The sequence below is a fragment of the Lithobates pipiens genome, unplaced genomic scaffold (genome assembly GCF_037356315.1).
Source record: "Lithobates pipiens isolate NorthernLeopardFrog02 unplaced genomic scaffold, aLitPip1_a1.2 Scaffold_3, whole genome shotgun sequence".
Lineage (NCBI taxonomy): Eukaryota > Metazoa > Chordata > Amphibia > Anura > Ranidae > Lithobates > Lithobates pipiens.
Window position 1 is genome coordinate 81,831,618 of NW_027507790.1, and position 24,575 is coordinate 81,856,192.

At 41.0% G+C, this 24,575-nt stretch overlaps 2 protein-coding genes across 3 annotated transcripts; one reads left to right on the forward strand and one right to left on the reverse strand.

Annotated features, from left to right (window-relative positions):
- Positions 1-693: 693 nt before the first annotated feature.
- Positions 694-4,939, reverse strand: MOCS3 (molybdenum cofactor synthesis 3). The gene has a single exon (XM_077461930.1). The coding sequence runs from the start codon at positions 4,937-4,939 to the stop codon at positions 3,512-3,514; it is 1,428 nt and encodes a 475-aa protein (XP_077318056.1). The 3' UTR covers positions 694-3,511.
- Positions 4,940-5,037: 98 nt separating this feature from the next.
- On the forward strand, positions 5,038-24,575 carry DDX55 (DEAD-box helicase 55). Of its 2 annotated transcripts, none has more exons than XM_077461928.1 (14): positions 5,038-5,276; positions 11,104-11,154; positions 11,331-11,417; positions 11,980-12,071; positions 12,282-12,344; positions 12,713-12,862; positions 12,969-13,158; positions 13,397-13,479; positions 13,568-13,699; positions 13,794-13,886; positions 16,705-16,819; positions 18,413-18,581; positions 19,753-20,045; positions 23,767-24,575. In XM_077461928.1, exons 1-14 carry the CDS (start codon positions 5,169-5,171, stop codon positions 23,917-23,919), a joined length of 1,779 nt encoding a protein of 592 aa, XP_077318054.1. In that variant the 5' UTR covers positions 5,038-5,168; the 3' UTR covers positions 23,920-24,575. The 2 variants fall into 2 exon arrangements, with proteins under 2 accessions (XP_077318054.1, XP_077318055.1); XM_077461929.1 differs by lacking the exon at positions 5,038-5,276 and adding an exon at positions 5,759-5,890.

Consider the following 24,575-nt stretch of genomic DNA (forward strand, 5'->3'; position numbering starts at 1 on the left):
ACAATTTCTAAGGCCCCTTTCACACTGGCAGAGTCCCTTAGCAGATCCGCCTGCTCAGCGGGAGATCTCTCCGCCAATCCCCCTTGTAGCAGGTGGATGACAGGCTCGTGTCCGCTCTGCTGATGCAGAGTGGACACGGCCTGCTGTTCTACGGGGCAGTTAGATGGAAATTAACTGCCTGTCCCTTGCCACCCGACTGTTATCCGATCCACCAGACGGATGGAGAACAGATCCCCATCATGCGCAGCCGCATAGATGTGAACCCAGACTTAGTAAAAAAATAAATAGATTTTAAAAAACGCCGGACAGCAGGGGTATGCAATTAGTGGACCTCCAGCTAAACTACAACCCCCTTCATGCCCCTGACTCTGGGTGTCATGCTTGCGCCTGTCAGAGTCTTGCTATGCCCCATGCGACTTTTAGTTCTGCAACAGCTGGAGGTCTGCCAATTGCATAAACCTGCTCTACATGGGAGCTCAACCTGTGGCACTCCAGCTGTTGAGGAACTACAAGTCTCATGAGGCATTACAAGGTTGACCGCTATAAGCATGACTCCTAAAGGCTGAGGCATGATGGGACTTGTAGTAAAGCAACACCTGGAGGGCCACAGGTTGAGCACCCATGCTCTACAGATTAGCAATGAAAAACTCAGCTATCCATTTAGAAAGAAACAAACATTAAACAGAGGAGAAAAAAAAAAAATCATAAATCTTAATTTATTCTTTTTTACTGTCAATCATATTTTAATTATTACAAATTATTAAAAAGGTATTCATACAGAACCAATTTTTTACAGTGCTTTTGATATTGTACATTCACATCAGTCCATGCCCTCCAGGAGCTTACAACCTAAAAGGTCCCCAATTCACATTTATGCATACACATAGGGCCAATTTAGACAGGAGCCAATTCACCTATCAGTGTGTCTTTGGAGTGTGGGAGGAAACTGGAGTACTCGGAGGAAACCCACGCAGGCACAGGGAGAACAAACTGAATACAAACTCCAGGCACATAGTGCTATGCTTGGGATTTGAACTGCCAACCCTAGTGCTGCCAGGTGGAAGTGCGAACCACTTAGCCACTGCAGTGCCCAACAGCTCAAACAATTCAAACTTTATACAGTGATGATATACAATAACCTGCCTGCCCAAACATAGGTTAAAAAAAAAAAAACCCTGTAGTGAAGCCCCAGGTACAATGCATAAATTTCTTAAGTTCTTTCATGTGCCAAGCAACCTGTACCTTCTCCCTCCCACCATGACAGCCTGACCCATAATAGAGCCACCGCTTACAATTTACAAATGTCACCATAAATCTACAAGGGAACACTCGTGCCCACAGCAGCCTTCATGCGCAGCCCAAGGCGGTGTACTGAGCCACATGATAGTCAGCACTGTGACATGTGATACATCCTGATAACATTGCCCACTGGGGCTGAATCCCAATGGGAGGCTGGCATGAACACCAGGCAGCAGCCACACAGGGGGTTTCATTTACTAAAACTGGAGAGTGCAATATCTGGTGCAGCTCTGCATAGAAACCAGTTTCCAGATTTTTTTGCTTTTTTTTTTTTTTTTTCAATCAAGGCTTAATTAAATAAGTTGAAGTTAGAAGCAGATTGTCTACCATTCACAGCTGCACAAAATTTTGCACTCTCCAGTTTTAGTAAATCAACCTCAGGGTATTCCATCACACTCAAGCTGGTTTAATTCACCTAAACCAGCCAACAATATGCCTCAATGAGTGATAAGAAACATGTAGTAAAACCTACCATTTAAGGGGGTCCCTAAATAGGGGCAGCACAGTGGCTACCACTTTCTGCCTAGAATAATTCTCCCTGTTTCCTCCCACAATCCAAAGACATGCTGTTAGGTGAATTGGCTTGTCTGTAAATTGGCCTTAGTATGTGGATGTATGAATATGAGCTAGGGACAAGGTGGATATAAAAAAATAAAAAATCAGATTTTTTTATTTTATCAAAATTTATTTTAATAAAATGCATTAATAATTGAGTTTATTCAGCATGAAATGGAGCTTCGTTATGGAGGCTGTATATTCTGCAATATTTACTTTTTTGGTAAACTCATTCAATGAATCCGAGCTCTACAAGATTAGACAACATGCCTGCATTGATACAATCACACAATTTTATGGTAACCACGAGATAAAACAAACAAAGTTTAGGAATATTCCTTTATCCCATTGTTTTGCAAATCTATATACACTGCAAACTGTATGATTGACGAGAAATGCATCTGTACCAGGCTCTAAGCGTGGAGGAGGAAGGGCAAGCAGTAAAACTGAATGTGAAACCTTCTAAGCAGCTTCTAAATCTTGTGATCTTTCTGCTTTAAAAAAAATACTTTATGGCTCCTGTGAGGAACAAAATGGCAGCAGGCCAAAAAAAAAAAATAGAGACCCAGTTTGAGAATATTTACTAACCCGACAGCTTATTATTATAAATAGGAAACCTTTATTTTGTTTGCAAATATTAAATGTTCTAACTACCAGCAAGAATGAGTCCTTACATTTAAAGAGCACCTGTAGTTTCATATCCATCATGGCAGTGCCTGTTAGCGGGCATCCACTTCACCTGCTGCCGCCATGTCCCTCACCTTATTGTGTCACTGCCGCATCACCAGCCGTCCCATTGCAGTGAATGGGACTGTCAGTGAGTCAACAGCTGGTCAGAGGAGGGGCCGCTACGGGGGAGAGAGGACAGTTGCTCTTTAAAAATTATGATTTAATTCGAGTTGATTTAAATCAAGCCTTTTTACTACTGATTTAATTCAAATCCACCCTGGCTAGGGACCTTAGGATTGTAGACCTTTGAGGGCAGGATTGATATGAATGTACAACATATATGTAAAGCACTGCATAAATTGACAGCAGGGATGAGCTCAGGCGTGTTCGCATACAACACGTGCAAAGCCCACCAGGAAGTCGGCTCAGTGCTGCGCTAATCACAGGCAGTGAGACATTGCCCGATGCGTGGCTGCAGAGATCGGGAAATGTCTCACTGCCTGCAATTAGCGCAGCGCTGCACCGACTTCCTGGCGGGCTCTGCATGTGGCGTACGCGAACCAGAAATAACATACCCCTACACCAAAAGAAAAGCTAATGCCCACCCTTCCCAATCACAACCCAAAGCATATTACCTTCCAGAACACTACAGATGCTCTTAAGGAAACATTTATTAATCACAAAGCATAAATTGCTGTAGGTGGGTGATATGAGATACCAAAAGGTGGCGGGAAACAGCAGCTGTTTTGTCAAAGAGGATAAGAGCAGTGTGCCAATTTCAATAAGGCCCCAAGTCATAGGTATTTCCTGCCCCACATTCTACACAGCTCCCCACACTAAGCTGATCTGGTTGGCTGGGCCTGAGCTATAACTTGGAAGACATTTGTGCCATCGGCTTGGGTGTGAATGTGGCATTATATCCAGCTAGTTTGCAGTGCCATCCTATCCTCTGATACTCTAGCTTATGACAGCCTTCATCCAACGCACTCTAATATTTAGGAAAGGCAGGATCGATCTTCTCAGCCCATGCCATCAGGCCCCCTGCAATATCCTTTATTGTAAGCTCGTTTACACCTTTTTCAGAAAGTCCCTGTAGAATTTTCACGGCTCTCTGCGAGTCATTCCCAAGTTTGCAGATAACAATCAGTTTCTTCCAGTGATTGCCGCACTCGCCTGTCCTCTCCCCCAGGAGATCTGCTGTATTTCCAGATTCAAGTTGACTCAATGGGATGTGGACAGAGTGTGGTAGGTGGCAGATGTCCACCTCAGCTTGTGGCCGGACATCAATGAGCAGGTGAGGCACACCATCATCCAGGAGCTGTTTGTACTCCTGAACAGTCATCCTGTCGGCGGCACTCAGCATGTATAAGGTTCGGCACTTATCAGAGGCAGAGGAGCCACAGAAGGCCTCATAGTCTGTAAGGACACGAGACTCTGACTCACTGCTACAGGTGACACAGTCTTTCCGTTTACCTCGAAGCCTAATGTTGCGGAAACGCCCGTCCAGTGCATCATATATTAGCATGGTGCTGCTGTAGCTAGGATCAAGTCCAGAGGCCAATTTTATCACTTCTAGGGCCTGTAGACACCCCATGATCCCAGGGACAACACCCAGGACACCACCGTCGGCACAATTGGTGACCGTTTCTGGAGGTGGAGGGATGGGGAACAGGCATCGGTAACATGGCCCTCCCTGGTGGTTGTATATGGTTAACTGTCCCTCCCAGCGGAGTGCACTGGCTGATACAAGCGGCTTCCCCGTGACCACACAGGCGTCACTGATCAGATATCTGGTGGGCACATTGTCCGAGCAGTCAGCTACAATGTCATACTGGCGGATAAGTGGCACAGCATTGGCAGGACTCAGCGTCATCTGGTATGGGATGTACTCAACGTTTGAATTTAGTTGCTGCAGTGCTGTCATCATGGAAATGGCTTTTGACATTCCAATCCTCTTTTCACTATGGAGGACCTGTCTATGGAGGTTGTTCATCTCCACCTCATCATAGTCCACAAACCCCAAACGACCGACTCCGGCTGCAGCCAGATACTGCGCCAGAGGGCATCCGAGACCACCACACCCCACCACCAGCACTGAACACTGGGAGAGGCGGAGATGACCCCTGACCCCGAACTCTGGGAGCACCAACTGGCGGCTGTAGCGCAAGATTTCTGGGTTGGACAGGGAGAGTCGGGACAGTGCAGGCAGCACTTCATTGGTGCTGGGCAGCCTGGGTGGAGAGGAAGACCCATCAGGGGGCTGGCATGACGATGACCCCTCAGGGTGTTGACATGACCTGTCTCTGAGTTGCTCCTTCAGGCTGTGAATCTCCTGGTCTCTCTTCTTGATCTCTTCCCTCAGACTCTCCAGCTCAGCACTCTCCATGTGTGAGGAGGAAGCCGGAAGTCTACTCATTGCAGCCTCTTTCGCTGTCCTGTTTCTGTGAGGTCGGTGAGAACGTGCCCAAAAAGCCCAGCCTGAGTATCAGCTCTGTATACTATGCACGAAACCAACGTAGCACAGACATGTGACATTTGCATGCAGTCTTTCACGCTGCGCCGGAACCCGGAAGTAACTGTTCGTGTTGCTGCGGACGCAATTGAGGAGCGCACTGGACGCACGTGTGATTCTTACTTACAGGAAGATGGAGAATGTAACGGAGGGTACATGGGATACTTTACCGGAGAGATTAAATGAAAAAATACGGCAAACTCTCCGAGAACTGAACTTCAGTCACATGACCCCGGTACAGGTATGAGCCAATACACTTCCCTGTCTCCAATGAGAAGACTCTCCTAATGTATTCAGATACCTGGACTTGTTATTATGTACAGAAGGGAGGCAGAGAAAGTCACAGCTGACTGTGCTGTCCCCAGAAGACTCTTCTCAATGGTGCACATCACACAGAGGCAGCTTAGCCCGTTATATATACGCCGATCAGCCATAACATGACCACTTACAAATAAAGTGTATAACATGGATTATCTCCTTACCGTGGCATCTGAAAGTGGTCAGGATATATTAGGCAGGAAGTTTACATGTTGTCCCTGAAAAAAATATATAAAAGGTGGCGCTAAGCACATACAAGTGAATAAACAGTATCTATCATGTACGTATATCACTGCAAGAAATATATAAATCGTTGAACATATAGCAAGCTAAAAGTCCATTAGTGATAGTGTTCCCAACACCAAAATGCTTTTAAATTAAGCTTCTAGTTCTTCCATCACAGGTGCACAATGGAAAGGTGGCAACTCACCACATGTGTTTGACCGCTTTTTAGGGTAGGTCAAAATGCGCATTTGGAATACCAAATGGATTCCCACTGCCAACACCACTCCGCTCCAATGGACCCTCCAGATGAAGGTAGGACATAAAAATTGACTCCACAGGAGACAAGAGAGAAAGTCTCATAGTGTAGTATATTTAATCAAATTTAAAAGCAATGACAAAGGTCGTAGATTGCACTCATGTAAAAGTGCCGAACATGGCACTTGGTAAAACAGCGTGTGCGGATCTGGCTGGTTCCAATTGCAATAGCGTGCATTCCACGTCCCGCTCAAAGCGGTAAAGCCTGGTGTGGGGTGACGAATCCTCCGCTCCAACGTACGTTTCGCCCTGAATGGTGTATTCAGGAAGTCCATTCACGGCGAAACGTACGTTGGAGCGGAGGATTCGTCACTTTCGGCTTCCGGTGTGAATTGCACAGGAGTCCTGTGTGTCTTCAGGTCCAAATTCAGCCAAAAATTCGGGCTGAAATGGTGAATGGGGATGCATCGGACTCCTGCTGTGAACCACTGCTTTTTGTAGTGTGAATCCAGCCTTACACCAAAATGAGGTGAGGTGTCTGGATGCTGCGCCTAAAAATTCCTGCCTGCAGCTCCTCAGGACCAGCGCGGTGCCAGCGTCGGTCCTGAGGAGCTGCAGGCTGGAATTTTTAGGTGAGGTCGCGGCTTCGGCCTAGTCCGCAGCGTCCGGCCTCACAGACTAGGCCGAAGCCGCACCCTCGCCTAAAAATTCCTGCCCGCAGCTCCTCAGGACCGGCACGGTGCCAGTGTCGGTCCTGGGGAGCTGCAGGCAGGAGCCTTTAGGTGAAGCTTCGGCCTAGTCCAGTGTCCGGCCTCGCGGACTAAGCCTCGTCTAAAAACTCCTGCCCGCAGCACCTCAGGACCGGCGCGGTGGTGAAAAAAAAAATTGATTTGCTTAAATTTTGACTCGATTTGACCTCTAAACTCGATTCAAGATTTAAATCGATTTTTTTTTTTTTTTTTCCCCAGCCCTAATATCTATATATCTATATCTACATACACACTTTACCTTTTGCAAACTGACCTGATCACTGCCTCCTCATCAAAAGTTTAAGTGTGATATTCCAATTGCAAGTTTGATTTATTTAAAGTAGTTGTAAATGTAAAACGTTTTTACCTTAATGCATTCACTGCATTAAAGCAGTACACTGAATCTAAGCACCACAAACCAAAAATGCTATTTAATTAATTTTTAGGCTGCTTTCACACTGAAAGCGTCAGCCATTAGTGGTAAAGCGCTGCTCATTTTGGCAGTGCTTTTGCACCTCTTTTCGGCCACTAGCGGGGCACCCCAAGGAAGAGGTAAAAAAACTCCCGTTTTGAGGTGCTTCCGAAGCGCTACCCGTTAATTGCAATGGGTAGCTCTTTATACAGCGTTCCCAAACCACCCAAAAAATGCTGCTTGCAGGACTTTTCCGAATGTTCCGCAAGCGCACCACTTGGGTGTGAAAGCACCCATGTCTACATGCTTCATTTTAGTGCAAAATCACTTTGAAAAACATCCCCAACCATTTCTGGCTGTGGCCATCTTGAGTAAGGGCAGATAATTCATGTAGCATTTACTTCCTGGAATGCGTCTGCCCTTAGTGCAGGCATGCATACAGGAGGGTGTGTTTAGCTGAGAAGAACCCAGAAGATGAGGAGTGGGACTGCTTTGTGCAAAACCATTGCACAGAGCAAGTGATTACGACATGTTTATTTTTAAAAAATGTACAATTGCTTTAAAGTGGTTGTAAACTCTCCCCCACAACTTTGTCCCATGTAAATCAGCATAAAAAACCCTAATGAACACTGCTTGTAGATATCTCCTTACTTGCTTAGTATTGTTGTAATCGTTTTTGTTCTTTAGAATGACGTCACTTAGCATGCCCAGATCTCCCCTGTTTTACGGCACACTACTATGTGCTTATCTATCTGTTATCAGGACTTCCTATGGCACACTACTGATATCCTAGGAGACTGCAGAATCATTCAGAGCGTCCTGCTACACACCATGTGACATCACATGCAGTGTAAACCTGGCCATTACTGCAGTCTTATCAGTTGAAGCTGATAAGACTGACAAAGGCAAACATTAGACAATCAGCACAAGTAACTACTATGAAATAAACAAGTCGGCTATGAACAGGGAAGCAGGGTTGCCATAGAAACGTTTAATTGAGAAGGAGGCTTGGTTAACAGTACAAGTAGTGCTCAATGTAAGGGTGGAAATACACTCTACTGTAGACTCAGAAAACAATACTTAAGATGGCACTGCTTTACCCCTGGAAACAAGTTTTTTAATGTTTCTTTAAACAGTAAGTAATATGCGATTTGGGCTGGATTACAGTGGCTATAGTCTGATTATTATAATGGACTAAGTGAAAAGAAGCATCAGAGTGGGAGAGTTTACTTCCTCTTTAAAGCAGTAAAGAACGTGTGCAAGAGTAGTAAGTAAAACCAGTCATTTAATTGTTTGGACTGCTACAGTGCCTTGAAAACTTATTCGTACCCCATTTAAATTTTCTACATTTTGTCATGTTACAACCAAAAATGTGATGGATGGTGGGTTTGCGCTATGGATGGGTTACCACAAAAAAGAAACGAAAAGAAAATAAGAGGGCTGCCACTACCCAAGATTCGCAACCTGAGTTTGGAACAATACCAATAAAATACAAGTGTTGGTAGTAAGGGCGCTCTGCTCTATTAATGTATGTCTATTGCTCAAAAATAATTAAATAATAATAAATGGGTGGGTACATAAAATTCGAATTAGATAAAAAAAAAAAAAAGTATATGTAAATACTTTGCAATATATAGTAAACCAAATCCTCATCAATGGCGCTTTTCATTAACTCATGTGCTAAAATATACCTCGTGGTGTGCTATCAAAAGTGAATAATAAACACTGAACTCATAAAACTAAAACATAAACATATTAAAACAAATATGAAAAATTGAGTTTCAAATATAGTGCTACAAAAGCTGGTCTCCTAATCTGTGTCCATAATTGGCAGTGCTATGACATAAAAACAGTCCAAAGGTGCAAAGTGCTTAGTGCAAAATGGTCCTGGGGGGTAAAAAATCCGGTGCGATTTTTTTTTTTGTGCAATAGACAGAATTCGCACTCACCGACTTCCCTGCCCCTGCAGGGGTAGAAGCGCCTTCACAGTATTAGCCACTGTGTAGCTGTTTGATGATCCTGGTATCTTGCTTTCAGCCAGTCTCAAATGGTCTGCTTATCACCTCAGGGATGTGATGTTCTCATTAGATATGGAAAGAAAAGCCACCCATAGCGTGATAATGTAACAAACAACCGAATTTTATTTGTAAAAAGTGTAGAAACTACTCACAAAGATACAATTTAAAACCGCAATTAATACAGGTACTGTCGCTTGAAGGAAGAGTCTATGTACGTCCTAGGCCATGCCCTACGCGTTTCGTCATACAACGTCCTCTGGAGACAACCAAAAATGTAAATGTATTTTATGTGATAGACCAACACAAAGTTGTACATAATTGTGAAGTGGAAGGAAAAATTGTTTTTTTTTTTTTTTTTATAAATATGTGAAAAGTGTTGTGCATTTGTATTCAACCCTCCCGAGTCAACACTTTGTAGAACCACCTTTCGCTGCAATTACAGCTGCAAGTCTTTTTGGTTATGTCCCTACCAGCTTTGCATATCTAGAGAGTGAAATTTTTACAAAATAGCTCAAGCTCTGTCGGATTGGATGGAGAGCGCCTGTGAACAGCAATTTTCAAGTCTTGCCACAGATACTCAATTGGATTTAGGTCTGGAATTTGACTGGGCCATTCTTTCTAACGCATGAACATGCTTTGATCTAAACAGTTCAGTTAGGTTCGTTGTCCTGCTGGAAGATGAACCTCCACCCCAGTCTCAAGTCTTTTGCAGATTCTTAACAGGTTTTCATCTATAACTTCCCTGTATTTGGCTCCATCATCTTCTCATCAACTCTGACCAGCATCCCTGTCCCAGCTAAAGAAAAGCATCCCCACAACATGATGCTGCCACCACCATGTTTCACAGTGGGTTTGTTATGTTCAAGGTGATGTGCAATGTTAGTTTTCTGACACACATAGCGTTTTGCTTTTAGGTCAGAAAGTTTAATTTTGGTCTCATCTGACCAGAGCACCTTCTTCCACGTTTGCCATGTTCTGCACATGGCTTCCCGCAAACTGCAAATGAGACTTCTTAAGGCTTTTTTTTTTCCAACAATGGCTTTCTTCTCGCCACTCTTCCATAAAGGCCAGATTTGTGGAGTGCATGACTAAAGCCCCATACACACAATGTAGTGCAAGGGCCTGCCTGATTGCATTTAAATTGAAACAAGGTTTGACCTTGTATTATATGGTTTTGGTAAATCTGATGGAAAAAAAAATCAGCAGAAAATCTGATAGTGTGTATGGGGCTTGATAGTTGTCCTGTGGATCTCTGCAGCTCCTCCAGAGTTACCATGGGCCTCTTGGGTGCTTCTCTGATTAATGCTCTTCTTACCCGGCCTGTCAGTTTAGGTTGACGACCATGTCTTATACGTTTGCAGTCAGGCCATACTCTTTCCATTTTCGGCCGATGAATTGAACAGTGCTCCTTGAGATTTTTCAATGCTTGGGATATTTTTTTATAACCTATCCCTGCTTTAAACGTCGTGTTCCTTGGTGTGTTCCTTCACTAAGGTTCTCTAACAAACCTCGGAGGGCTTCACAGAACAGCTGTATTTATAATGACATTAAATTAAACACAGGTGGTCTCTATTTACTAATTGGGTGACTTCCGAAGGCAATTGGTTCCACTAGATTTTAGTTAGGGGTATCAGAGTAAAGGGGGCTGAATACAAATGTACACCACACTTTTCAGATATTTATTTGTAAAAAAATATTGAAAACCATTTACCATTTTCCTTCCACTTCACAATTATGTGCCACTTTGTGTTGGTCTATCCCATAAAATCCTAATGAACTACATTTACGTTTTTGGTTGTAATATGACATGTGGAACATTTCAAGGGGTATGAATACTTTTTCAAGGCACTGTATAAGCAAGTGAATAAGTGACATCTAATTGCTGTTAGTAACAATACTGTGTGTCCCGTTTCCATTTGAATTGCTGTGAACTCCTCTAATGCTTTTTATGGTCAATACAAGCTTGATATATCTTATTTTTTTTCATTTACTAAAACACTGTTTTCAGTAGAATCAAACTCACTTTTGCTTACAGCCTAGAAATAGAAATGACCGTAAATTCTTGTTTATATGTATTTTTGTTTTCTCTAGTCTGCAACTATTCCTCTTTTTATGGGCAACAAAGACATTGCTGCAGAAGCGGTAAGCTTATTGTCACATTTATGTTCTTATAGTACAGCTAGATTCTGCTTTTGATTTTTACTACGCATAGTAAAATAGTCTTGTTAAAGTATACTATGAAAATAAATTACAATTAATATTCCAGTGTTCTTTTTTTGACCCAGTAGTATATTGTGAATAATTGTATCTCTTACTAGATAACCGGAAGTGGCAAGACTCTGGCCTTTGTAATCCCACTTTTGGAAATACTGCTGAAGAGAGAAGTGAAGCTAAAGAAAAATCAGGTATGTGCTAGGAAGATGTTGGGTTTTTAATATTTGAAGCTTAATTATTTTGGATGACATTGGAATGATTAGAACCCGTCTGATTTTTACAGCTCTCTAGGGCTTTTTGTGGCCTCATCAACATGACCACAGCAGGTTGCGCACAATACTAGTATATTTAGAAGGGGATGTCAGCAGAGGTAGTCTCCATACTTAGTACATGCTTGCTTTAATTGTAATTGCATCCACTTTTTTTTTTTTTTTAGATTTTTTTGAGATTTCCCCTACCTGTCCTGCTGATACCCAAAGCTTTGCAGTGAGATTAATACCTTTTTTTTTTTTTTTTTTTTTCTTCACACAAAAAATAAAAAAAAATGGTGCTGCTATTAGTTCCTAAGTGATTTCTACAAAGTCACTTATGAAAAACTTGTTGCCGAGAGGAAAAACAGGAAGTCAAGGAAAATCTCCAGATTGGTGTCACAGTAGAAAAAAAAAAGACTCTTCCCTCTATCCATTGTCCATCTATTTTGGCTGTATTGAAGAGGTACAAGAAATATTTTTTTTTCCTACCACTTATGTGCAGGTTGGTGCCATAATCATTACCCCAACTCGTGAGCTTGCTGTACAAATTGATGAGGTGCTGTCACATTTCACAAAACATTTTCCTCAATTCAGGTAAGATTTTCTTTTCTTCCTTTATTACTTTTATTTTTCTGTTCTTTATAATTGCTCTGGAATAAAAGTTGTGTCACCACAGCCTTTTCTTTCTTTCTTCTTCCTTCCTTTTACTTATGCATAAAAAAAAAAAAAAAAAAAAAAAAACTCTGAAAACATAATAATAATAATAAGCATTTTTCAGAGAAAATTTTATTCACTGTTTTTCAGCCAGCTCCTCCTTATCGGGGGTAGTAATCCAGTTGAAGACATAAAGAAATGTAAAGATCATGGGTATGTGATTTGTAGTATGTATTAAATATAAAATACATTTTTTAAATTGTAATGCCAAAAGTGTTGTGTAAACCTAAACAATTTTGTCAGAAATGTCCCAGCCACTGTTTACAGTCAAAGGTAATGTGAACAAATCTAATAAGTGGCTGGGATGAGCACAAAAATGTATTTTGCATAGGTTGAAGACATTAATTAATGGCCTAAAAGTTCTTGTTTTTAGCGCTATTTAATTTATTATTACATTAGTGTTGATGTTTTGTGTAATCCGTTTGGTGAATAAAACTTGTCTGCTGTATCAAGCTCATTCATCTGTCAGTTCTTAATTTTCCTGAATGTTTACCTATTGATATAATTTTTACTTTGACCAGTGGAAACATCATTATAGCTACACCTGGTAGGTTAGAAGACATGTTCCGTCGACAGGCAGATGGGCTGGATTTGGTCAGCAGTGTCAAGACCCTGGATGTTCTTATTCTGGATGAGGCTGACAGACTTCTGGATATGGGGTTTGAAGCCAGGTGATTCATTATATGGTCTATGTCTATTTTATTAGTAGAATCACTTCAAATGTCTATTGTGCTTTTTCTCCACATATCCCCACGTTGACTTTCCATTTCATTTTAGCCTAAACACTATCTTGGGCCACTTACCCAAGCAAAGGAGAACAGGACTTTTCTCAGCTACACAAACCCAGGAAGTTGAGAATCTTGTACGAGCTGGATTGCGCAATCCTGTTCGAATCACTGTAAAGGAGAAAGGGGTGGCAGCCACTAGCACCCAGAAAACACCAACCAGGCTACACAATTACTACATGGTAAGCTGTAAAATCTAAAATATGGATTTTTCCCAAAAGTCTTAATTTTATAGTCTTTGATGTTTGGGCAAGAGCTATAGGTGAAGTGGTCATAAAATTACTGACCAGGGCTGCAGTCGTGTGACCATACCTCTAAGACTAATTAGGTTTCTGTTTAAAAATAAATGATGTCATCATAAACGATGTAATTCTTGATTTAAGCTTGATTTTTATTCTGAATAACTTTTGTGTTAAACAGATTTGCAAAGCAAATGAGAAGTTCAATTATCTTGTGAGTTTTCTACGTCAGAGGAAACAAGAGAAGCATTTAGTGTTTTTCAGGTAACCACTCACACAGCGTAATGCTTTAGAAAACATAGCCTGTAAGTCCTCTGCTTATCAGTCTTTTTTGTTTTTCGTTGTTCTTTAGTACCTGTGCTTGTGTGGAGTATTATGGGAAAGCCCTGGAAACATTTATAAAGAATGTGAAAGTCATGAGCATTCACGGCAAGATGAAACATAAACGTAATAGGATTTTCACAGAGTTCCGAAAGTTAGACAGGTAAGGATTTATTATATAAACGACAGATTTCTATGACTAAGATTTTATATATGTCTGAGAAGTATGACTAGTGACCGGTTATGTCTTGTTTCAGTGGCATATTGGTGTGTACAGATGTGATGGCCAGAGGTATTGACATTCCAGAAGTAAACTGGGTTATACAGTATGATCCTCCTAGCAGTGCCAGGTATGTTGTCATACTTAGTGAAGCAGTATTCACACGTATTTGTTGTGATAATCTTGGAAGTCCTTTTTTACCTTCTGTATGCTGATGCTAGTCTTTGAATCCCATTATGCATTTTGTTTATCACATATAGCCGCATAGGAAACCTTTAAGAGAACATAACATTGTACATTTTACCTTAGTAAATTAAGCTACATTCATCTCAGTAATGCTTGGATAAATTGTGCCCTACCATGTATTAAAGGATTAAAAGTCATACAATACCCTTTGCGATGTCTAGCAGGGAACAATGCTAACTTTAGTTATTATACACTTTGGCTGTATTTAGTCACAGTAATCATTTATGGGACTATGAGCATTCTAAGACCCCTTTCACACGAAGTCGCTTTTCAGGCCTTTTAGCGCTAAAAAATAGTGTCTGTAAAGTTTTTGAAAAGCAGCTGTCATGCCTCCCCAGTGTGAGCCTGAGTGCACTTGCATGACGGGAATAAATCCTGCAAGCAGCATCTTTGAAATAAATGGGCACTGCTCCCGAAGCACCTGAAAAGCGCTTCGGAGGCGCCGCATCACAGGCTATTTTAACACCTTCTCGGGGGTTAAAAGCACCCCGCTACCGCTTCAATAAACACAACATTTCCACCTGGACGCCACGCTGCGGAGCAGCGACTAGGATCTCCCATGAGGCTACAAGCCTACTGGTAAATGCAGAGGAGCATACAGGAGGATACAGGAAACAGCTTGGGATGATATTCACGGTCGATACTGAAACCAGTTTGTGCTGAGTGACAACAAGCAGAGGTACCCTTGCATTGCTGTATACATTACGGATGATTCGACTAGGCAAAGCGTAGCAATATAAACTAAACAATAGCCCTGCAAGTACTTATATCCCGATGCAGCCAAACTACCAATAGCACTGCTAAGTTATCTTCCAATGTAGAAGATTGACTGTCAATGGTGCCCTTTTTGTATAAAGGAAAAAGGAAGAATGAATTAAATTATATATGAAACTTTGGTACAGACGTTTAGCACTATTTACAGTCCATATGTTATCAGTGCACCCATCTGGATCATCTTACTACTAACATTTGCGCGGTGGCAACAATCCAATGATAGTGAACTACTCCTTTATTGGAGAAAAGATCAAAGTATGAATAGAGACTAAGTCCCAGCGTGTTTTGATTCAGTGGGTGGGATTATCATTATTATTGATCACATGACCTTAGCCTTTCTATTTTGGTGATGGTTTTCCTGGCTATCCTCTAATTAATTACTTTTTTATTTTGGCTCGAGCAACCGGGGGGGACCCGACTCTGACCCCATATTGCCAATCAGTCACTGGTGTTACCACTGCTTGGTATTTATTTGGGACCAGTCCCGGATCCCACTGGCGTCCGGACGTGGGTGTTTTATGTTTGTGGTATGCACTGTCTTATGTGTGTTTTTTGTTCCTCCCATGTCAGTGTCTGTTGGGATCAAACATTGATTTTCGATTAAACAACAGTGAATTTAATAGGTTATTTAAAGGTGGCCCTTCCATATAGACTTTTAAGTGTGTTTTAGTGAAACTATAAGTATATTGTATGTGATTAAGTAAAAACTTATTTTTCATAATTGTCAAAATTACATTTTCATACTTTTTGTATTTCTGGTGCTTTTGTTCCTCAATGTGCCTCACTTTTCTCCGGGCCACCTGTCTTTGGGGACCCATGTCTTTGGTTCATGTACTGTGATACAGGTTAGAGGACAATCCCAGATAATATTCACAACACGCTATATCGGCAGACCTATTTTTTCTATTTTTATTTGCGCTTCAATAAAAAAAAAACACTTGGATACAACATCGCTGTTTTCTCCACCTCTTGCGTCATTTCCGGTCCCCTGGGGATGTCACGTGACGTAATGCTTAGGGCATAGCCGGAGAACATCACAGACTGGAAGTGACATGAGAGGCGATGAGATGCCGATGTTGTATCTTCCTGAGTGTTTTTTTATTTATGTAAGCGGACACTTTTTTTTATAAATGGTTTTCTATGGTAATGCACTATTGGAAGCTTGTCTACTTTACATGTGGGATGGGATTCTTTATTGAAGAGCAGCAGTGCTGACCCCGGGAGGATAGTTCACTGATTCCTATTGGATTTGGATACAGGGCTTATGCTGTATACCTATGAGGTGAGAGTTCTATGAGCACTGAGGTGTTGGTGGCAGCTTTTAGACTCTCTGGGAATCACTAATAGACAACTTCACACTATTTGCATTGCATTGGAACACTGGATTTGCTACGTTTATTGGACTTTATTCTCTATTTATTCACCCCTTATTGTTTATTTCATGTATTGATTATGTTGCTTTGTTGAAGGATTTGCGCAAGATCACTGTACATTATATTTATGCGTGTGTAGTTGTGAACACTTTTCAGGTTTTGCAGCATTTCCACACATTTTTATCATTTACATTATTATTATTAATTATTCACAGTATTTAGTAGCGCAGAGGATTTTCATTTTTATAACCGCGGTATTAAAATTTTTATAATCGCGGTAAAGCGCCGCTAAAATGAGCATCGCTTTACAGTTGACGCCACCACCGCCCCGGTGTGAAAGTACCCTTATTGCCAAAAAAACAACTGTACTGTTTGTAAGATGTTAAACCAAAGTAGATGCATACTCCACTTTTTCACTGAAATAAAAATTGCCCTTCCAGACAGGCTCTTTTAAGGAAGGAAGGAAATGTATTCCATAATATTTATCTGAGGGTCAAGTTTGTAATTGTGGATCTTTTATTTTTCCTGCTCGCCAATGTCAGTCTTTTCTTCCAGTGCCTTTGTACATCGTTGTGGACGCACAGCACGAATTGGTCATTATGGCAGTGCACTTGTGTTTTTGCTTCCTATGGAAGAATCCTATGTCAGTTTTCTGTCTATTAATCAAAAGGTGAGCTTTTCCTACAAAACCATTTTATGTTTGATGTATTGCACACAATGTTGTGTCACTAGCTCTGCATAAGGGTTTTAGTCCTCATTTTATTATAGTGGGTGTTGCTAGGCGTGTTTTTTTTTCTCTGTCTCTGGTAAACTGGGAATCAAGAAAAGCTGGTTTAAATCGCATATGAATAAGAAGACAGTATAACCTGAAAGGACCCAAAAACCCTCTACTGTACCAGTGTAGAGCACATCAGGTCCCTCTTTTATAACTGAAAGCTGTATTAAATCCCAAACTTAAAAGATCCTTTAGATGTAGTGGTTGCAATAGTTTTCTGGCCAGTAATACACCTCTTGCAGTAACATTCTCCCACTCTGGATGAAAGAGCACAGGGGGCACCTTTGGACAGCAGCATTGTCAGTCTGGGGGAGGGGAATGTTATATGGACCAGTAGATTTAAATACACTAACAAATTGAAGCCAATGCCAGATAATGTTATAAACCGCTACAGCAAACATTTTTTTTTATTTTTGGGATAAAGGGCTTGCATAATAAAATATGATCATTTTAAGCACCCCTGTCAGTGGTAAATGGTTTGTCTCCTCCTTCTAACAGCTACATCTGCAGGAGAGCTTGTGCTTTTGAAAATAAGCAGCCTTACTGGCCAGATTATCAGTTAAAATAAAGGAAAGCACCTAAAAAATATAAAACGAATGCAGTCACCACATCTAAAAATTTGTATTTTTTTAATTAATTTTTTGTGTTATGTTTTCTTTTGGGCTTAATACCGCTTAAAGCTATCTACATGTCTCAGTTCATCACAAATCCAAAAAATAAGGGTTCTTTCCCCATTAAAGGGTAGTTGGTAAAGCCAAGTAAATGAGTCATCTGTCTGGTTATACGTTTTGTACTTACTGTAGCTGTTTGCCTGAACTTGGTTCTAAAGTAAAACTGTTGGGAACATAAAACTACTAAACTGTAGTAGAGAGCAGCCGACAGCATAATGTGTCAGTGCACATCATCTTTCTCCAAAGCAGCCTATTACCAGGCAAAGGTATTGTCACATGAGCATGGGGGGGGGGGTGCTCTTCTATTGGTTTGGGAAGCCTCGAGGTGGTTCTGGAGTATAACATTCAAAAGCAAGATGCATATGTTGACAAGAGATGCAATGAGCTCCCTGCTCATGCTTTTAAACCAAGTTTTTTGTGGTTTTGTCAAGTGTGCAAGGCCTCTTCCTTTTTTTATTTTTTTCCAGCCAGAAAATGCCCCTGCCAATAACTTCTGATAAAAGCCTATGTGTGCATGGACACATAGGATAACAAGCTGGGGAGTTTAGTGGCTGCAAAAAAAAAAGACTGGAGTCACAAACAGCAACTGTGAAAACGTCCAGTGTGTATGAGGCCTTAGTCTTGCTTGAGAATAGCAATATTTCATTTGAATGATTTTAGATTCTTGTGTAATCTTCTGTATCTGTTTTCCCTTTGCCCCTTATCACCTCCAAACTACTTCTTGTGACTCGATCTTTGTTAGAAAATTCTGTTTATCAGTTTCTGCCATTATTGCAGCTAACAACTTATCTTATCTCTGTTATCTTGTAATCAACAGTGCCCGCTGCAAGAAATGGCTGACTTTAAATGCACAGTTGACCATCTGCCAAAGCTTAAGTCCATGGCACTGTGTGACCGGGCAATGTTTGAGAAAGGCATGAAAGCTTTTGTGTCGTATGTGCAAGCCTATGCTAAACATGAATGCAACTTGATATTCAGAGTAAAAGGTACTTTATTCTTTCCCTTTAAGCAAGGTCAGCATTTAATGTAGATATGGATGTCGCAGTACAATTCAGACTACAACAACAATGACCGAACTAATATCTTTCCACCTAATTACTGTTAACTCATTTAATCATTTCTTATGCTTTCAGACTGGTTGAATGCCACCCAGTTTTTTTACTGTAACGCAATCAGTTGATTAATACTCCCCGCCTCAAAATTAGTAATTGCATCCATTCTAAAACTATGGTGGCAGACAGAGCTTGGTTTTTGGCATGCTAGTTGTCGCTCGCTTTAGTTTGTCCTTAATGCATTCCTAAGGAATATTTCCCCAAGGACTCATGCACCAATGGATACTATTTGGACAATTCGCATTGGCCCTTGATAAGTGTTAAAAGCCATATAGAATATGAAGAGATATCTTCTATTCCGTTTTGGTTTTCTGCTTCTTTGAGAGCTGTCGTTAAGGTTCCTGGTACTATGAATTTTTGGTTTACTTCTCAGCTTGAAGTCAACATGAGTATAGCAGACATGACATATCAGAATCCTTTTAAATGGCTCTAATAGTTTGCCCACCAAGGTTTTAGAATATATTGACAACTGTCACATATGTGGGGATGCTTGCTTTCAATGGGTTATTTTATATCTGTCTGTACCGTATTTTCCGGCGTATAAGACAACCTTTTACAGTAAAAAAAAAGGGGGGCAAAAAGCGGGGGGTCGTCATATGCCAGCCGCCCGCTGGATGTTAAGCCCTCCGGATGCTCGCTGAGTGTGCCCTAATACTGTATACATACAGTATACACAGTTGAGCCAATCCCTGCAAGTGATGTATTCTATTAATGAATATAGTAGCCTGCTCGGATTAGCTGTGAGAGTCAGAGGTTACAGCCTCTGCCAATCCGAGAAGGCATTGTATTCAATAATAGAACACATAGCTCACCATGATTGGCTCAGGGTGGTATACTGTATGTATGCTGTGAGACAGCATGTTACCCAGTACCAACCTAGTTTCTGAACATACGGTATTACCGCACAAGGGGGTCGTCTTATACAGTAAGTATAGCACAAAACCAATGTTTTAAAGCGAAAATTAGGGGGTCGTCTTATATGCCCAGCTGCCTTATACGCTAGCAAATATGGTATTTATGAATTTTGAAAATTTTGTTTTTGTAGATTTGGACTTTACATCTCTTGCTCATGGCTTTGCTCTGCTGAAAATGCCTCGCATGCCAGAACTGAGAGGAAAGGACTTCTCAGACTTTGTTCCCAGTTCTATCAATACAGACTCTATCCCTTACAGAGATAAAAACCGGGAAAAACAGAGACAAAAGATGTTACAAGAGAGGAAGGAGAAGCAGGAAGTAGATGGTGGAAGGAAACATTTTGCCAAGAACAAGGCCTGGTCAAAACAAAAGCTACGTAAAGAAAAAAAGAAGAAAGTTGCTCTTAAAAGAAAACATGAAGAGGTAAATTTGATCAGTTTTTGTGTAATTTTGCAGGCAATAACTATTCTCTTTGTTGCAAGATTTGTGAAAAACTAAAACCTTTGGAGAAAGTGATCCCCAGATTTCTACACTAGAAGCAACCTCTTGTGGAGGTAAACAGTACTCCAGTCACGGCTTGCCATCAGCAGGGGAAGCATTATAAATTAGAACTGTCCGCTTCTGTAGCCTCCAGTAAGTTAGTGACTGGATATTGGGATTTTTTGGGCCGGCATTGAAACTTCTTTCAAGGATAGAAGAAAATTTGTAGTGTGGCTGACGACAGTCAAAAGAGCCAGTAACTCAAAAGGTTAAAATCCAATCTTCTTTATTGAAAACTATGTTGGGGCAACAATCCAGTAACAAGACAGTTGACGCTTTTCAGGCTATGCAGACCTTAAGGTCTGATTTTTGGACGACCGAGCGTCTAATTTTTGTCAAAAGGGCGTGTGCAGGATCTTGTCTGGCATGCTAACTATCCGCAAATTGTGTGACAAATGCAAACGTAGTGACGTACGAGTATAAAGAGGAAGTTAATTTCTTAAGCGCCACCCTTTGGGCACCTTCTGCTAATTTCATGTTAGTAGATATTTGAGCATTGATTTGCAATTTTCAGATCGTACAAAACAAATGCCTTTTAAAATACGTTTGGTATAACTACATGCAAAGCAGCTGCATTATTATCCCATTAAAGAAGATGAGAGTTTTGACATTTCATCAATTGCCACAACACGAATGTTAATTATAGATTACGACCAGTAGTTTACAAGACCGAACTCTTCCCAGTCGTTCCTTGATTCCGAGCATGCCTTTTTGTACTTTCAACTTTTGTGTGACGGATTTCTGTACTGACCATTCGAAAATCAGATGTTGAGTTCACATCAGACAAACGTTTTATAGCCTGCACATCCAGCTTTTGTCTGATGTAAAAGTCAAATTGTCTGTTGAAAGCACCGTACTAACGATCCGAAAATCCAGACAGCTTGTCTTCAGACTTTTCCCTCCTTATTTTCGTATCGTGTGCCTTTAGTCTTAACCATATGACTAAGGCCTGCTTAAACACAAATGGTTCCTGCCGTATTACCCCCAACATCGTTTTCAATAAAGAAGATTGGATTTTAACCTTTTGAGTTGGCAGGTCTTTTGACTTTCATACCAGAGGCTTTTTTTAATTTTTTTTTTAGTTCTAATTTTTCAAGGAGATTACAGAAAACAACATGCTCCAAGAGAACGAAAACAGTGGAAAAACAGACCACCATCCAAGGTCAGAAATGCAAAATGCACAAGACTAAACATTCAGTGTATCGCATGTAAACGAGAATTCTTCCTTTGGGAGGACACTTCTTGCAGAGGCTTTAAGCAGGGCACTGATAAGGTATCTAACCTTATTTGAAACAGGATTACAAGGTGGTAGCGCTGTCAGTTTTTGTTACTGTTATGCAGTGTGGAGTGCCTGTATGACTTTGTGTATTTATGTATAGGACACATTAAAACCATGTACACATTTCATTTATTTAAAGCTTCATTGTTGCTGCAAGAACAACAAAAGTCAAGCTTCCTGCAAATAAGGGGTATAATGCCTCCCCTGTGCGTGGCCAGTCCTAAGTTTACTCTCCGGGGGCTGTTTTCTCCAAAGGACCTTCAACGTCTAAAACTCTTTTGGGTTTGTCAGATGCCTGGTTCCATTCAGGCATGTGCAATTGTTTTTCCTTGCTGGCCTCTGTGTAAATACTGGTCACAGCAGTGATTTATAGGGGGCAGTGGTTGGAACAGGTTGCAGCTGTGGACCAGAAACCAACACAGTTCAGGAGAGAGGACTTTTAGCTGCCGTAGCTCTTTAGGTTGGCGATAAAACTCACCCCAGGCTATGGATGATTATACCTCTTCGTTTTCAGGGTGCTTTATTTGGCTTTTTTTGATGTCCAATGGTAGTGTTGCATTTAAATACTTACATTTGATTCATAGTTATGTTTTTTCATAGCATACAATTTTGAATGTAAGGGGAAACGGGGAAACTTTAAAGTGCTTGTAAAGGCGCAAGTTTTTTTTTTTTTTTTTTTACCTTCGTGCATTCTATGCATAAAGGTAAAAACCTTCTGCATGCAGCAGCCCCCCTACTATCCCAGATATCAAGGATAACCTGCCACAAATTTGTGGCAGTGTTGAATTGTAAGCCTGTTAACTTTTCATTAGAAAGTTGTGCACTTGCAGAACACTTGAAGTACAAGTTCTAGTTGACACTTTTTCAATTTGTGGCAAGTCTCTAGCAAGACTTTTTAGCAATCTAGCAATTTTTAAAGAGCAACCGTCATCTCTGTCCCACAGCAGCTCCTCCTTTGACCCACTGTTGACTCACCGATTAGTCTCATTCACGTTAATGGGACAGCTAGTGATGCAACAAGATGAGGGACGTGGAGGCAGCAGGTGAGTGGTTAATTGCCCGCTAAAAGGTGCTGCCATGATGGATCTGAAATTACAGGTGCTCTTTAAATGTAAGGACTTATTCTTGCTGGTAGTTAGAATCTTTAATATTTGCAAACAAAATGAAGGTTTCCTATTTAGAATAATAAGCTATCAGGTTGGTAAAACAGCGATATCAGAACTGATTTAATCATACGGTTTGCCACGTACATAGTTTTGCAAAACAATGGGATAAAGGAATATTCCTGAACTTTGTTTTAGCTCATGGTTACTGTAAAATTGTGTGAATGCATCAATGTAGTGCATGTTATCTCAGCTTGCAGAGCTTGGATTCATTGAATGAGTTTACTAAAAATGTAAATATTGCAGAATATAAAGCCTCATGCTCCATTTCATGCTGAATAAACTAAAATATTAATGTATCTTAAATGGAAAACTATTTTAGATATACTTTTCCTTCAAAAGCATTTTATGAAAAAAATGTGATAAAAAAAATAGAATCAAAAGAATCTTTTTTTTTTTTTTTTTTTTTTTTTTATCCATTGACTTATTTTCACCCTGGTGGTGAGTCTACAGCATGAAAAATCGGCCACAGTGACCCCTGTGGTGAGATGACTATTGCACAACGTAACAGAACCAGAACTTGCAGCAGACTTGCAGAATGTTTTCATAGAAAGTTGATCTGCAGTCATGCAATGTGGACTTGCTGCAATTTGCAACAAACTTGTAAAGCCTGGCAAGTCTAGCAATAGCTTGGCAAGACCTTTTCAAACTTGTAGCACAATTGCTGGCAATCTGGGACTTGCCCGAGCCACTGCTCGATCCATTGATGTGCACAAGAGCAGCGGCTCTCCGGGGTCTCTGTCACCTCATTGGCCAAAACAGTAGCGGGAGCTACTGGCTCCCGCTACTGTCAACCACAGCTGGTAAGGAGAGGTCAGGGCCAAGCTGCACGCTGTGCCTGAATGGACAGACAGAGCAGCGGCTTGGAAGCAAGCTTTCTTGGGTGCCCCCATAGCAAGCTGCCTGCAATGGGGGCACTCAGCAGCAGGGAGGGACCAGGAGTGCTGGCAGTAGACCCAAGAAGAGGAGGATTAGGGCTGCTTTGTGCAAATCTACTGCTCAGAGGAGGTAAGTATGACCTGTTATGATATTTATTCTTTTATTTTCTTAAATCCGCCTTTTAATATAATTTTAACATTCATTCTTTGTAAGCTACTTTAGTGCTGCAAGGGTTGTGGGATTGTCCAAAGTATGTGAGCACTGCTTTTGTTTTGTATTGCAGGGTTCTGATATAGATGATGGGGATGTGGATGAACTGCTTCGTGATACCAGGTTGTTGAAAAAGCTGAAGAAGGGTAAAATCACAGAGGAAGAATTTGAGAAGCAGCTGACATCAACTGGTGGTGCTGAGGATGAACCTGACAAGTCAGACTGAACATAATCTTTTAAACTTGCAAAACTTTGTACAGATCTTTTTTGTAGTAAATTTTCCTCCTGCCATTGCTGACAGACATATTTGTACAGCATTTTAAAACTGTAAATTGTTAATTTATTGTAAAAAAAAAAGTTCTTTCTATTTGTGACTTAAAGCTTTCTGTTTTTTTAATCATGCATAAAATGTGTTTTAAGGGCCGGTTCACACTGAGAACGTTCCTGTGCGATTCCCGCGCAATCGGTCTTAACATCCCATTTATTTTTTTAGGCTGCAAAATGCTCTGGACTATGGAAAAAGTAGTGCTTGCACTACTTTTGAAAACTCGCTGCGCAGTACTGTGGTGATATGCAATTTGGTGCCCGGAAATGCATTGCATTCACGATCTGTGCTTGCGGCTGCCATTAACAATACGTTGGCCTCTGCATACAGGTGACAAGGGCAGTGCATTAACCTACGGTGTAGGAAATGTGCACAGAGCGCGCCTTTTTCTGCACCATATAATGATATGAAGTAGCCCTAATGGAAACGTGCTCAGGGAAGTATGTGGGCTAAAATTCATGACTGTATTGTGGTAGATGCCCGCTTGGCTTTGGGTTTTTTGCTATATGAGCCACTTAGAACAATCAGACAAATTAAATCAGCTCTGAATCTGCAAA